A 15,546-nucleotide genomic window follows, 5' to 3' on the forward strand; every position below is an offset into this window, starting at 1 on the left:
CGCACGGGAGTGACCCGCCAAAGCGCGCGCCGCTGAGTCCACTGACCTCGCGGTCGCCGCGGCGCGCTGATGACAGATCGTACGAAGCGAGGATCGATTATCGATCTAGCGGTCGTCCCGGAGCGCGGCGGTATCGCGCGAGACGCTCATCGGTAGTTTGAAGGAAGAAAAAAAGTCAGGAACAAAATGGAGGCCGAGTGAGAACGTTTCCATGACGACTGTCAATCACACGCCGAAGTTCCCGGATGACCTCATGACGCAGGAGCCGTTCTCGGAGTTGTCATGGAAACCGCCAATCAAATTTACGTTGCAAAGGGCGAAGGAATGTGCGCGACAGCGAGACGAGACTACAGCACTAAAATTAAGCATGTCAATAAACATAAACATGTAATGTGTGTGAACATATAACAACCGTAGCAACAGAGACATGATGATATAGTACAGTCTTATTATTTAAATCTCGTTTTAAATGAATCAGAACTTATGAAAGCAGGGAATTGGGGAATAGATTGTTTTATTTATTTAAGAGCTCTATGTTTATCTATTTTACTCCTCCCCCTCTCGTTAAACACGTCCCTCCGGATGACGTCAGTGATCATATGACACGGATACAGGAAGTGAGTGTGACAGTGAAGATGAGCGTTTTTCTGGATGTCCGACTGAAACGAGCGAATAAAGTTTATCATGAGGGGGTGAGAGAGTGAGATTCATTTCATTGAGTTTGACCTGTGTTAGTCAAATGTGTTGTGTGGAGCAGAATGTGTCAGAATAAACGAACACATAGTAGTTTATGTGTTTCAGGAGTTGTGTGGTGTTGTGGTGATCTGCAGTAAAGACCCGCTGCAGCATCAAAGTGTTTCTCTCAGTGTGGAGGAACTCGTGAACACACACACACACTACATACACACAGACAGACAAACAAACAGACACTCACACACACTCACTCACTACACACACACACTCACTCAGTATACTCACACAGACAAACACACACTCACTATACACACACAGACATGCACTACACTATACACACACACACACTCTATACACACACAGACAGACAAACAAACACACACTCACTATACACACAGACAAACACACACTCACTACACACACAGACAGACACACACACTCACTATACACACACAGACATGCACTACACTATACACACAGACAGACAAACACACACTCACTATACACACAGACAGACACACACACTCACTATACACACAGACAGACACACACACTCACTATACACACACAGACATGCACTACACTATACACACAGACAGACACACACACTCACTATACACACAGACAGACACACACACTCACTATACACACAGACAGACACACACACTCACTATACACACACAGACATGCACTACACTATACACACAGACAGACAAACACACACACAGACAGACACTCACACACACACTCACTATACACACACACAGTGTTTCTCCTATCAGCTAAAACATTCCTTGTGTACATGAGAACACTTGTCAATAAAGCTAATTAAAAAAAATCATTTTCTGTAGGAAGTCTTGAAATTTGTCTATACAGGTTTATTTCCTGTATTTCTGTGTGTGTGTGTGTGTATATATATATATATATATATGCGGTTGTGTGTCTGTGTGTATATATGTGTGTGTGTGTGTATGCATGTGTGTGTGTGTGTGTGTGTATATATATATATATATATAGTGTTTATGCATGTGTGTATATGTTTGTGTGTGTGTGTGTATATATATATATATATATAGTGTTTATGCATGTGTGTATATGTTTGTGTGTGTGTGTGTGTGTGTATATATATATATATATAGTGTTTATGCATGTGTGTATATGTTTGTGTGTATATATGTGTTTGTATGCATGTGTGTATATATTTGTGTGTTGTGTGTATATATATATATATATATGTGTGTGTGTGTGTATATATAGTGTTTATGCATGTATGTTTGCGTGTATGTATATATGTATTTGTATGCATGTATGTTTGTGTGTATATATGTGTGTGTGTGTATTCATATATTGTCAGTTTTGAGCAGTGTGACTGTTTATACTTTATTGTATAATTTAAATTGTAGATCCAGTAGAATCTGCTCAGATGTTTTAGAGACTCTCACTAATAAATCACGTGTGTGTGTTTACAGTCACAGAAGTCAAAGCTTCATCAGAGTCCAGTTTCACCATCACACTGCAGAACATCCCAGATCTCACTGTTGTCTCATCTCATGTGTGTTCATCTGTCTCACAGAGAAGCTCCTTACCAAAATTCATGATCAGGGGTCACCTGGATGCCACCAGCTGTGTGATTGCGTGACCTTTGACCGGTGAGCTGGTGGTGGAGAGTTCAGAGGTCACCATCCAGAGCACTGAACTGCAGCTGGTCAGAGTCGAGACCTGCGGTGAGAAACACGGACACCGAGAGATTCTGCAGATGCTGGTTGTGTTTTAAAAGTGAAACGCCAGCATAATACAGCGATTGAGAATATGGACTTGAAAATGTTTGAGATGTTTGACTCTCTGATGCAGCAGTGCCCTCATGTGTTCAGTGACAGTGTTTTATTTGATCCTGTGCTCTGCATTACATGTGCATGATCACATGTGTGTTCAGGCTGTGCAGAGGGATACGCCAGAGACGCCACAGAGATCCAGAACATTCAGATCACAGATGATGTTTGTCAGTCGGTCCATTTCCATGAGTTTCCTCGACTCTTCACCTGCCCGACTCTAGAAACCACCAACAGTCGGTACGGATGTCCTCTGCCTGTAAATATTCAACATTTGTGTTCTCATATCTATCCTCAATACAATTCAATAATAATTGTGTCTATTATTGCCATTTTCTGATGGATTTATTTGTTTTCTAGAATCACTTCCACTGAAGTTGGTCATTATATAAAGCTGCTTCACTCGTCACAGACAATGATCTTCAAAAGACTCTTTCGACCCTGTAGGAGTGTAAATATGAACGTTTGGAGCAGATCTCAGAGTCAGTGACATTTGTCCTTTTGTAATGATCACATTGTGATGTCATAAAGGTCTATGACCACATAAAACACATTCATACAGCAGGAGAACATGTTCTGTGGTTAAATGTTTTAATGATGTAAAATAAAGATAAAAGGCAACAGGAGGTAAAAACAGAGCAGTAAAATCTCGTGAGAATTTAAGTTTAATATAAGAGTTTATTACAGCACAGCAGGAAGAAAAAAACACTTGTAAATAAACATCACTGATTGGTCTGAATATGATCGGCAGTATTATAATGGATGTGTGTTTATATATATTTGGTCCTGTGTGACTGAAGATTTAAAGTGACAGTTTGGCAAAAGAATGATAGCGTGTTTTCTTTAATTTAATGCAGCTGCATGCGTGTGACTCTTGCGTTGTCGTCTGGGCAACATCGGGAAATCCTCCGGTAAGAGCACATGTTCTCGACAGGTGGGACATGTACTCTGCTCCTTCAGCCATGACTTTATACACTGAACACACAAACAATCACTCAATTCATATGACTGAACTCCTCAGAAAACTGTGTGTATGAGTGAGTGTGTGTGAGATGTGAGTGTGTGAGTGTGATGTTTGTGTGAGTGAGTGAGTGAGTGAGTGTGTTTGTGTGAGATGTGAGTGTGTGTGAGTGAGTGAGTGAGTGAGATGTGTGTGTGTGTGTTTGTGAGTGAGTGTGTGTGTGTGTGTGTGAGTGAGATGTGTGTGTGTGTGTTTGTGAGTGAGTGTGTGTGTGTGTGTTTGTGAGTGAGTGTGTGTGTGTGTGAGTGAGTGAGATGTGTGTGTGTGTGTTTGTGAGTGAGTGAGATGTGTGTGTGAGTGAGTGAGATGTGTGTGTGTGTGTGTGTGTGTTTGTGTGTGTTTGTGAGTGAGTGTGTGTGTGTGTGTGTGTGTGTGAGTGAGTGTGTGTGTGTTTGTGAGTGAATGTGTGTGTGTGTGTGTGTGAGTGAGTGAGATGTGTGTGTGTGTGTGTGTGTGAGATGTGTGTGTGTGTGTGTGTGTGTGTTTGTGAGTGAATGTGTGTGTGTGAGTGAGATGTGTGTGTGTGTGTGTGTTTGTGTTTGTGAGTGAATGTGTGTGTGTGTGTGTGAGTGAGTGAGATGTGTGTGTGTGTGTGTGTGTGTTTGTGTGTGTGAGTGTGTGTGTGTGTGTGAGTGAGTGAGATGTGTGTGTGTGTGTGTGTGTTTGTGTTTGTGAGTGAATGTGTGTGTGTGTGTGTGAGTGAGTGAGATGTGTGTGTGTGTGTTTGTGTTTGTGTTTGTGAGTGAATGTGTGTGTGTGAGTGTGTTGTGTTCGGACCTCTCTGTGGAAACTGTGTCGGCACTCCAGCACACACAGATCTTCAGAGTTCATCTCCTCATGACAGATGATACACGGATCCTCCATATTCAACTGACACACAAATAGAAATCAGTTACTGAGTGTGATGTCATTCAGCGCTTCTCAACTGTTCTCACTTCAGGACAGATGTAACACTGAACATCAAGAGGAAATTCAACACTGTACCAAAATAACAAAAATATCCAGAAAACACAATTTTGTAAATAAACAAATACGCCTAATACAAGGAACAAACTCTGAGCCCAATATTGCATTAATACTGGTCAAAATACTGCACAGGGTTACCACCAGAACTCTTTAACTTACATGTTAGCGGGTGATGTTTCAGTGGCTAGTGAAAATCATGAAACATTCATCTCAAGCACTAATTACCAAACCATTTGACCAATGAATTTCCACTTTCCAGTTGTTTGAGATTACTGGATACAGATTTTTAAAAATTATTTTTATTCCATCCGATTTGCTAAAAAATAACTTTGACCAAGTTTGTGAACAGTTTTGACTAATTCATCAAATATAACTCAAAAGAACGATTCACAGATAAATTAGATTTCACTATGGACTGTAATATCTACATGATGAGAAGCAGATAATATATATTTACTATAGAAATTCCCATCACTTTTAATAATTTCTACCACTATTCCAGGCCTGGAAAACACAATTTAAAAATTCCCTGATATTTCCAGGTTTTCCATGACCATGGGAACGACTGCAGAGTTTGATTGATTGGACGAATGGCCTTTGATGTTAACAACAATAGACATGGAAAACATTTACTTCTCCCTTTTAAGTCTATTTTTTTTTTTTTTCTTTTGGTATCTTGACTATGTACAATCGATAGTTAGTTACATGTTATTATTTGAGTTAATCACTGTTTTTTTCCTGCTGTCTGTGATCTTTTAAGAACAGTTAAGAAGCACTGATGTCATGTGTGTACAGAGAGATGACCGTGTTAGATGTGTGTGTGACAGACTCTTACAGCGAGTGCAGTATTGTGATGTTTTTCTGACACATTCTTCCATACGTGCACTGGAGGCGGAGTCGAACCCTGAGCCCTCGTTTCACCTCTCATGACATTCATGTGCTCCTGCGTGCAACAGAAAACCACATTACTACTCCACAATCAAAACATACAGAACAGTGTGTGTTGTGGTTTTTCACGCACACGCATGTTCTCCTGATGGTCCAGGATGACCTGTGCGACTCTGTTGATGACATCATCATACGTCAACATGTTCAGAGCACCTCCATTTGCAGAGCGCTCCTCCTGAATGAACTTATTCAACACCAGCCTACAGAGAAAAGCCATCATCACACAGGATGAGTTTGCGTTCAGAAACTCTCAGACAGCGCAGATAAACAGAACAGAATGAAAAGGTCTCGAGTCGCATTTTTAAACTTGAACCCTTTAAGATCTGAAGGTGTGTTTAAGGATTTCCTGTTTTAGTGGCATACCCAAAATTAAAGGCTGATAAAAAAAAAATAAAAAAAAAGCTTTGTCGAGTGTTTGGTATCAATTTTCAGATTTTTTTAATAATATAGATTATGATACATCCTGAGACTCTCAGCCTAAGAAACTGCTGAAAAATAAAGATTTTGCCACTCTTATTTTTCTTATTTGTCATTATATATCTCTGGGTGTAAATAAGGTGGCTCCGAAAACCTGCTTTTGTTTTGTTCCCAATCATGTCAACTGTATCTGAGAAATGTTTTTGTTGATACGACAAATCAATCAAAAGTTATACCAATACAAATATAATTAATCATGGTGTCCAAAAACATCTCCAAACAAATAAAACATAATAATTGCACATAAGAACTAATTACACATGCAAACACAATAATGACTAAAGGTTTGATTAAATTAAAAAATTAAAGTTCGGAATGTTTTAGGGACCGAGTAGTGAACACGACAACAATCTTAAATGAATATAAACAACGGTTTATTAAACTAAGAGAAAACACTGAATAAATGCTACAAACTACATTCACATAAAACTCACACACACTCACATACACAAACACACACACACACACTCTCTCACGCTCACACACTCACTCTCACACACACACACTCCCACACTCACATACACAAACACACACACACACACACTCTCACGCTCATACACACTCTCTCACACTCATACACACACACTCTCTCACGCTCACATACACACACACTCTCTCACGCTCACATACACACACACTCTCTCACGCTCACATACACACACACTCTCACGCTCACATACACACACACTCTCAAGCTCACAAACACACACTCTCTCACGCTCACATACACACACTCTCTCACGCTCACATACACAAACACTCTCTCACACATACACAAACGCACTCTCTCACACATACACAAACGCACTCTCTCACACTCACATACACAAACACACACACACACTCTCACACTCACAAACACACACTCTCTCACGCTCACATACACACACACTCTCTCACGCTCACATACACAAACGCACTCTCTCACACTCACATACACAAACACACACACACACTCTCTCTCACACTCATACATACACAAACACACTCTCACGCTCACATACACACACACTCTCTCACGCTCACATACACACACACTCTCTCACACATACACAAACGCACTCTCTCACACTCACATACACAAACACACACACACACTCTCTCACACTCATACATACACACACTCTCTCACGCTCACATACACACACACTCTCTCACGCTCACATACACACACACTCTCTCACGCTCACATACACACACACTCTCTCGCTCACATACACACACACTCTCTCACGCTCACATACACACACACTCTCTCACACTCATACATACACACACTCTCTCACACTCACATACACAAACACACACACACACACTCTCTCACACTCATACATACACACACTCTCTCACGCTCACATACACACACACACTCTCTCACACATACACAAACGCACTCTCTCACACTCACATACACAAACACACACACACACTCTCTCTCACGCTCACATACACACACTCACGCTCATACACACACACTCTCTCACACATACACAAACGCACTCTCTCACACTCACATACACAAACACACACACACACACTCTCTCACACTCATACATACACACACTCTCTCACGCTCACATACACACACACACTCTCTCACACATACACAAACGCACTCTCTCACACTCACATACACAAACACACACACACACTCTCTCTCACGCTCACACACACACACTCACGCTCATACACACACACTCTCTCACACATACACAAACGCACTCTCTCACACTCACATACACAAACACACACACACACTCTCTCTCACGCTCACATACACACACTCACGCTCATACACACACACTCTCTCACACATACACAAACGCACTCTCTCACACTCACATACACAAACACACACACACACTCACTCTCACGCTCACATACACACACACACACACTCTCTCACAAACACACACTCTCTCACACACACACACTCTCTCACACACACACACTCACGCTCACATACACACACACACTCTCACACTCACAAACACACACACACTCTCACACTCACATACACACACACACTCTCACGCTCACACACTCTCACAAACACACACTCTCACAAACACACACTCTCACAAACACACACTCTCTCACACATACACAAACACAATTAGGTGGTGGTCAGGTTGCATTGATAAAGCCTGGTATATAATCGACACGTCCGCAATAGAGCGAGGAAGCGCGCAGCAATAATGACGTCGCCGTGGAGTGGGTGGTCGTGTGCATTGAGTGCGCTAGTCCTTATTTCGCGTGGCGGTGCACATGGCATTTTTTGTAACTATGCGCGTGACTCTGCATCCGAAAATGAACGACTTCGAGGCGAGTCTGGCTGAACAGGAACATCTGTAGTAGGCATCTCTATGATCCATCCATGCGGGACCATACAGACAGATGGCACAGAATTCCTGGAAAGAAACTGCAGCCACGGTGGGGAAAGAAGAAGCGATTTGCCAAAAATGATGGAAAAATCTGAGAGACAAGTTTGTTAAAACTAAGAAAAAATTCCATGGAAGAAGCGGTGACCCAGGCAGATACAAGAACATTTCACCAATTTTAAACAAGCTTGGATGGCTGTGCCAGTCTGTAAAGCACCAGGAAACAGAATCGAATATAGAAGGAACATTTTGGTTTAATAACATTTCAGTTCACCAGAATATAGTCTGATCTTCATGGAGGAACACGTCACCTGGAGCATCATCATCTGCATCACCAAACACCTCCGACAGCTCCTCACCACCTCCCATCTCTCCCCTTCCTGTAACATCCCAGATTCCAGCATCTCCAACTCCATCGTTGCCCTACTCACATGCACCGTCACCAAGAGGCATTGCACAGCATTCCTTCCAGTCTCCATCTCCTACAGGCTCGTGGCGTAAATAAAAACAAGAAGACGTCCTGCTGAGGAGACTGGAGAAGCGGGACCAGGAGAGGGAAAGTGCCGTGCAGCAGGATAATAGTTTTGTACTTATAGCTGGCATGCTGGCGAAACTGAACCCAAAGAAGGAGTGTGATGTGAAGTTCAAACTTGAGGCTTTGAGGGACAACAAAGCACAGACTCTTTATCCGACACTTTTTAAATCTCATTTTGTATGGAAAGTTTATTAGTTAAAATAAGAATTCATTTACATAGGATTTTAAAAATATCGGCTTGGATTTGTTTTGTACATGCTGTTGTTAGAGGAATAAAACTAAAGCTGAAGATTTGTTTTTGGATGTCTCATGTTTTCATTCATCAGTGTCTTCACAAACACACACGGTCACTACACTGACGGTAATTAATCTCTATACATAAAGAGATTTGCATTGATGGGCGAACATAATCGCCTGATTTTGTAAATGTGAGCAATTACATTTGCAGGAAGCACCCACTTTGTGCTTATGTCTAAAGTAATTGCTTACATTTACCAAACGAGCCAACGATACCAGAAATAACCCAATTTAATGAAAGTGAAGCTCCATGTTTAATAACAATGTGAATGAAATGTTTGATAAAATGAGAAAAATATTTAAGAGATTGTTGTTTAGTTGTATACATATATGTTCTAATATGAGCAGTAATAATCTCAAGGTTTACTGGGATTTACATGATTCTTTGCTTTTTTTCGTAGTGTGGGTTTTGGTGAAGTGTACTGAAAACAAACATCGTCACGTGTGTCCTCTCTGCATGCATGTTCAACACTTCAAATATGACCTTGTGGGGCCTGTGTATCTCAGCGAGTAAAGACGCTGGCTACCACCGCTGGAGTTCACTAGTTCACTAGTTTGAACTCAGGGTGTGCTGAGTGACTCCAGACAGGTCTCCTAAGCAACCAAATTGGCCCGGTTGCTAGGGAGGGTAGAGTCACATGGGGTAACCTCCTCGTGGTCGCTATAATGTGGTTCTCGCTCTCGGTGGGGTGCGTGGTGAGTTGTGTGTGGATGCCGCGGAGAATAGCGTGAAGCCTCCACACATGCTACGTCTCCATGGTAACGCGCTCAAGCCACGTGATAAGATGCGGAGGTAACTGAGATTCGTCCTCCGCCACCCGGATTGAGGCGAGTCACTACACCACCACGAGGACTTAGAACGCATTGGGAATTGGGCATTCCAAACTGGCGAGCACGTCAAGTATAAACGCCTCGTCCGTTTGGGGAGGTGCGTGGTGCAGAGTCAGGCGAAAGTATAAACAAGTCCAGAGAGGAGGCTGATCTGATCTGCACTTGTTAGGTATGTTTGGCTCAGCAATTAACAATGTTAACATTAGACAAATAAAACAACGTGTCCTGTGTGAACGGCCCCTCACTGCTGGTGAGTTGTGATTGGTGTGTGTGTTAACCTGTTATAATGAGGGAACATCATGTTGAGTCGTTCCAGGATTTTGTCGTAGACCGTCACGTGTTGCGGTGCTGAAGTGCGATGTGTCGCTGCTTTGCTCACAGATTCTTCAGGTGGCGTTCTCTCTGCGGGCGTACTGCGTCCACTTGACTGCTGTGACCCGTGCGGCCCGTACACACATGTGAACTGTGACCCACACTGCTGAGCAACAGGAACAGGAAGCTACAGGCACAAAATAAAAGATTAACTGACTTCAATTAATCACACGTCATCAAAACAAACTAATAATCAAGTAACAGCAGCAACTGTCACAGCCCGTCTGCAGCATAATGTTGATTAAAATAATTTAAACATCCATCAAATAAAATAAAACTGAAATGTCATTTGAGATGTAAAGAGTGTAAATCATAGTTTTTAAGTGGATCTACGTCTCTATGTGGATGAACTTCTAATGATTCCTGTGTGTTCCACGTCTTACTCTGGTATTCCTGCACATATATGTGTGAAAGTTGGCATGTAACACTGAATATTGGATATAACTCCACACAAACTAGATTAATCAGTGATTCTATCACACTAGTCTCATCCTCACACATATATCAGTGTATTAGTGTATTGGTTATTCTTTTGACACTGTTTAAACTGATGATGTCTCACCGGTACGGCAGGTTTTGTTGGGATGTCGGGTGTAGAGATGAGCGGCAGTGAACACAGTCTGGTGCCCTTATTCACCTCATCCATCTGTTTATCAAACTCCATCTGAAACAAAACAAACAGTGTGATGGTGTGTTCAGAGCAGATGTAGTATCCAGTAGACTGGGTAAAAATATGTTCCAATGTACTGTATTAGATTCTGTCATCATTTACTCACCCTCATGTCATCCCAGATGTGTATGACTTTCTTTCTTCTGCAGAACACAAATGAAGATTTTTAGAAGAATATTTCAGCTCTGTAGGTCCATACGATGCAAGTGAATGGTGACTAGAACGTTAAAGCTCCAAAAAGCACATAAATGCAGCATAAAAGTAATCCACATGACTCCAGTGGTTAAATCCATGTCTTCTGAAGGGATATGAGAGGTGTGTGTGAGAAACAGACCAAAATATAATTCACTGTAGATCCTTCCATTGCAGTCTCTAGGCATGATCATGGTTTTAAGATCGATTACACTTTCTAGAGCTTGACGCATGTGCAGAGTGCTAGATGGCGCTATAGGAAGTCTAATGCAGCTTGAACCAAGCAGATCGGTGGCAAGATATACAGTGCAAAAGAAGATATATTTTGATCTGTTTCTCACCCACACCTCTCATATCTCTTCAGAAGACATGGATTAAACAACTGGAGTCGTATAGATTACTTTTATGCTGCCTTTATGTGCTTTTTGGAGCTTCAAAGTTCTAGTCACCATTCACTTGCATTGTATGGACCTACAGAGCTGAAATATTCTTCTAAAAATCTTCATTTGTGTTCTGCAGAAGAAAGAAAGTCATACACATCTGGGATGACATGAGGGTGAGTAAATGATGAGAGAATTTATTTTTGGGTGAACTGTTCCTTTAAATCTCAAGACAGATCTTTTAATATGCACAACTCTCTAAAAATCTGTATCAATACCCAGCGCTTATGGATTAGAAAGGTGCAGTTTGTTAGTATGTATTATGAGTTAGTAAAACAACTGATCCTGCAGCATTTTTACACTGATGTGTGAACTGTGCCACATCTGCACAACATTAAAAACACATGGGCATATTTGCCTCTTTGGTGCAGTTTTTATGGAGTAAAAACACTCTATATTAGCAAATGTAACTCTATAAATGGCTGATGATGCTGTAAAAGGTGCACAACGGGTGTTTCCATTACATTACTGGAATGTACTTCACCTCAGTTCTGTTGATTCTCTCATCAGAGTCAAACACAAATCTCTTCCAGTCATCAATAACTGACAGCAGAACAGTAGAAGAACAACTACAAAACACAACAACACAATTACATCACACATTCAACACAACAACACAATCACATCACACATTCAAACACAATAACACAATCACATCACACATTCAACACGACAACACAATCACATCACACATTCAACACGACAACACAATCACATCACACATTCAACACGACAACACAATCACATTACGCATTCAACACATCAACACAATCACATCACACATTCAACACAACAACACAATCACATCACACATTCAACACGACAACACAATCACATCACGCATTCAACACATCAACACAATCACATCACACATTCAACACATCAACACAATCACATCACACATTCAACACGACAACACAATCACATCACACATTCAACACGATCAACACAATCACATCACACATTCAACACATCAACACAATCACATCACACATTCAACACGATCAACACAATCACATCACACATTCAACACATCAACACAATCACATCACACATTCAACACATCAACACAATCACATCACACATTCAACACATCAACACAATCACATCACACATTCAACACGACAACACAATCACATCACACATTCAAACACGACAACACAATCACATCACACATTCAACACGACAACACAATCACATTACGCATTCAACACGATCAACACAATCACATCACACATTCAAACACAACAACACAATCACATCACACATTCAACACGACAACACAATCACATCACGCATTCAAACACGATCAACACAATCACATCACACATTCAACACATCAACACAATCACATCACACATTCAACACATCAACACAATCACATCACACATTCAACACGACAACACAATCACATCACACATTCAACACATCAACACAATCACATCACACATTCAACACATCAACACAATCACATCACACATTCAACACAATCACATCACACATTCAACACATCAACACAATCACATCACACATTCAAACACAACAACACAATCACATCACACATTCAACACAATCACATCACACATTCAACACATCAACACAATCACATCACACATTCAACACGACAACACAATCACATCACACATTCAACACGACAACACAATCACATCACACATTCAAACACGACAACACAATCACATCACACATTCAACACGACAACACAATCACATCACACATTCAAACACAACAACACAATCACATCACACATTCAAACACAACAACACAATCACATCACACATTCAACACGACAACACAATCACATCACACATTCAACACGACAACACAATCACATCACACATTCAAACACGACAACACAATCACATCACACATTCAACACGACAACACAATCACATCACACATTCAACACGACAACACAATCACATCACACATTCAAACACGATCAACACAATCACATCACACATTCAACACGATCAACACAATCACATCACACATTCAAACACGACAACACAATCACATCACACATTCAAACACAACAACACAATCACATCACACATTCAACACGATCAACACAATCACATCACACATTCAACACGACAACACAATCACATCACACATTCAACACGACAACACAATCACATCACACATTCAACACGACAACACAATCACATCACACATTCAACACATCAACACAATCACATCACACATTCAACACGACAACACAATCACATCACACATTCAACACGACAACACAATCACATCACACATTCAACACGACAACACAATCACATCACACATTCAACACATCAACACAAACACAACACACATTCAAACACAACAACACAATCACATCACACATTCAACACAACATCACAATCACATCACACATTCAACACATCAACACAATCACATCACACATTCAACACGACAACACAATCACATCACACATTCAACACGACAACACAATCACATCACACATTCAACACGACAACACAATCACATCACACATTCAACACGACAACACAATCACATCACACATTCAACACATCAACACAATCACATCACACATTCAAACACAACAACACAATCACATCACACATTCAAACACATCAACACAATCACATCACACATTCAACACATCAACACAATCACATCACACATTCAAACACAACAACACAATCACATCACACATTCAACACATCAACACAATCACATCACACATTCAACACATCAACACAATCACATCACACATTCAACACGACAACACAATCACATCACACATTCAACACATCAACACAATCACATCACACATTCAACACATCAACACAATCACATCACACATTCAAACACAACAACACAATCACATCACACATTCAACACGACAACACAATCACATCACACATTCAACACGACAACACAATCACATCACACATTCAACACATCAACACAATCACATCACACATTCAACACATCAACACAATCACATCACACATTCAAACACAACAACACAATCACATCACACATTCAACACAACAACACAATCACATCACACATTCAACACGACAACACAATCACATCACACATTCAACACGACAACACAATCACATCACACATTCAACACGACAACACAATCACATCACACATTCAAACACGACAACACAATCACATCACACATTCAACACGACAACACAATCACATCACACATTCAAACACGACAACACAATCACATCACACATTCAAACACGACAACACAATCACATCACACATTCAACACGACAACACAATCACATCACACATTCAACACGACAACACAATCACATCACACATTCAACACGACAACACAATCACATCACACATTCAACACGACAACACAATCACATCACACATTCAACACGATCAACACAATCACATCACACATTCAAACACGACAACACAATCACATCACACATTCAACACGACAACACAATCACATCACACATTCAACACGACAACACAATCACATCACACATTCAACACGACAACACAATCACATCACACATTCAAACACAACAACACAATCACATCACACATTCAACACATCAACACAATCACATCACACATTCAACACATCAACACAATCACATCACACATTCAACACGACAACACAATCACATCACACATTCAAACACATCAACACAATCACATCACACATTCAAACACAACAACACAATCACATCACACATTCAACACGACAACACAATCACATCACACATTCAAACACAACAACACAATCACATCACACATTCAACACGACAACACAATCACATCACACATTCAACACATCAACACAATCACATCACACATTCAACACGACAACACAATCACATCACACATTCA

The 15,546-nt window shown here is 40.8% G+C and overlaps 2 protein-coding genes and 1 pseudogene across 3 annotated transcripts in view; 2 read left to right on the forward strand and 1 right to left on the reverse strand.

Annotated features, from left to right (window-relative positions):
- The first annotated feature begins 210 nt into the window (after nucleotides 1-210).
- On the forward strand, nucleotides 211-1,589 carry LOC127433883 (histidine-rich glycoprotein-like). Its single transcript, XM_051686194.1, has 3 exons — nucleotides 211-369; nucleotides 593-692; nucleotides 802-1,589. Exons 1-3 carry the CDS (start codon nucleotides 212-214, stop codon nucleotides 1,477-1,479), a joined length of 936 nt encoding a protein of 311 aa, XP_051542154.1. The 5' UTR covers nucleotide 211; the 3' UTR covers nucleotides 1,480-1,589.
- A 374-nt stretch (nucleotides 1,590-1,963) lies between these two features.
- Nucleotides 1,964-3,027, forward strand: LOC127433593 (vacuolar protein sorting-associated protein 26C-like; annotated as a pseudogene).
- Nucleotides 3,028-3,169: 142 nt separating this feature from the next.
- LOC127433872 (E3 ubiquitin-protein ligase TTC3-like) overlaps nucleotides 3,170-15,546 on the reverse strand; it is a 39,434-nt gene continuing 27,057 nt past the window's right edge. For both annotated transcript variants that reach the window (XM_051686166.1, XM_051686164.1), the window contains 7 exons: nucleotides 12,137-12,221; nucleotides 10,913-11,014; nucleotides 10,257-10,477; nucleotides 5,531-5,657; nucleotides 5,345-5,452; nucleotides 4,321-4,413; nucleotides 3,170-3,497 (listed from right to left, as the gene is read on the reverse strand). In XM_051686166.1, the coding sequence (XP_051542126.1) occupies nucleotides 3,366-3,497; nucleotides 4,321-4,413; nucleotides 5,345-5,452; nucleotides 5,531-5,657; nucleotides 10,257-10,477; nucleotides 10,913-11,014; nucleotides 12,137-12,221 (868 nt within the window). In that variant the 3' untranslated portion in view covers nucleotides 3,170-3,365. The remainder of the gene's footprint in view (nucleotides 3,498-4,320; nucleotides 4,414-5,344; nucleotides 5,453-5,530; nucleotides 5,658-10,256; nucleotides 10,478-10,912; nucleotides 11,015-12,136; nucleotides 12,222-15,546) is intronic.

The sequence above is a fragment of the Myxocyprinus asiaticus genome, chromosome 43, assembly GCF_019703515.2.
Source record: "Myxocyprinus asiaticus isolate MX2 ecotype Aquarium Trade chromosome 43, UBuf_Myxa_2, whole genome shotgun sequence".
Taxonomy (NCBI): Eukaryota; Metazoa; Chordata; class Actinopteri; order Cypriniformes; family Catostomidae; genus Myxocyprinus; species Myxocyprinus asiaticus.

Excerpts from the sequence above, each read along its gene's own strand:
- LOC127433883 (XM_051686194.1), top strand. The coding sequence starts at position 212 with ATGACGACTGTCAATCACACGCCGAAGTTCCCGGATGACCTCATGACG. Across the intron at positions 370-592 it reads ACAGCACTAAAATTAAGCAT|TGATCATATGACACGGATAC; the intron begins GTCAATAAACAT and ends GGATGACGTCAG. Across the intron at positions 693-801 it reads ATAAAGTTTATCATGAGGGG|GAGTTGTGTGGTGTTGTGGT; the intron begins GTGAGAGAGTGA and ends TATGTGTTTCAG.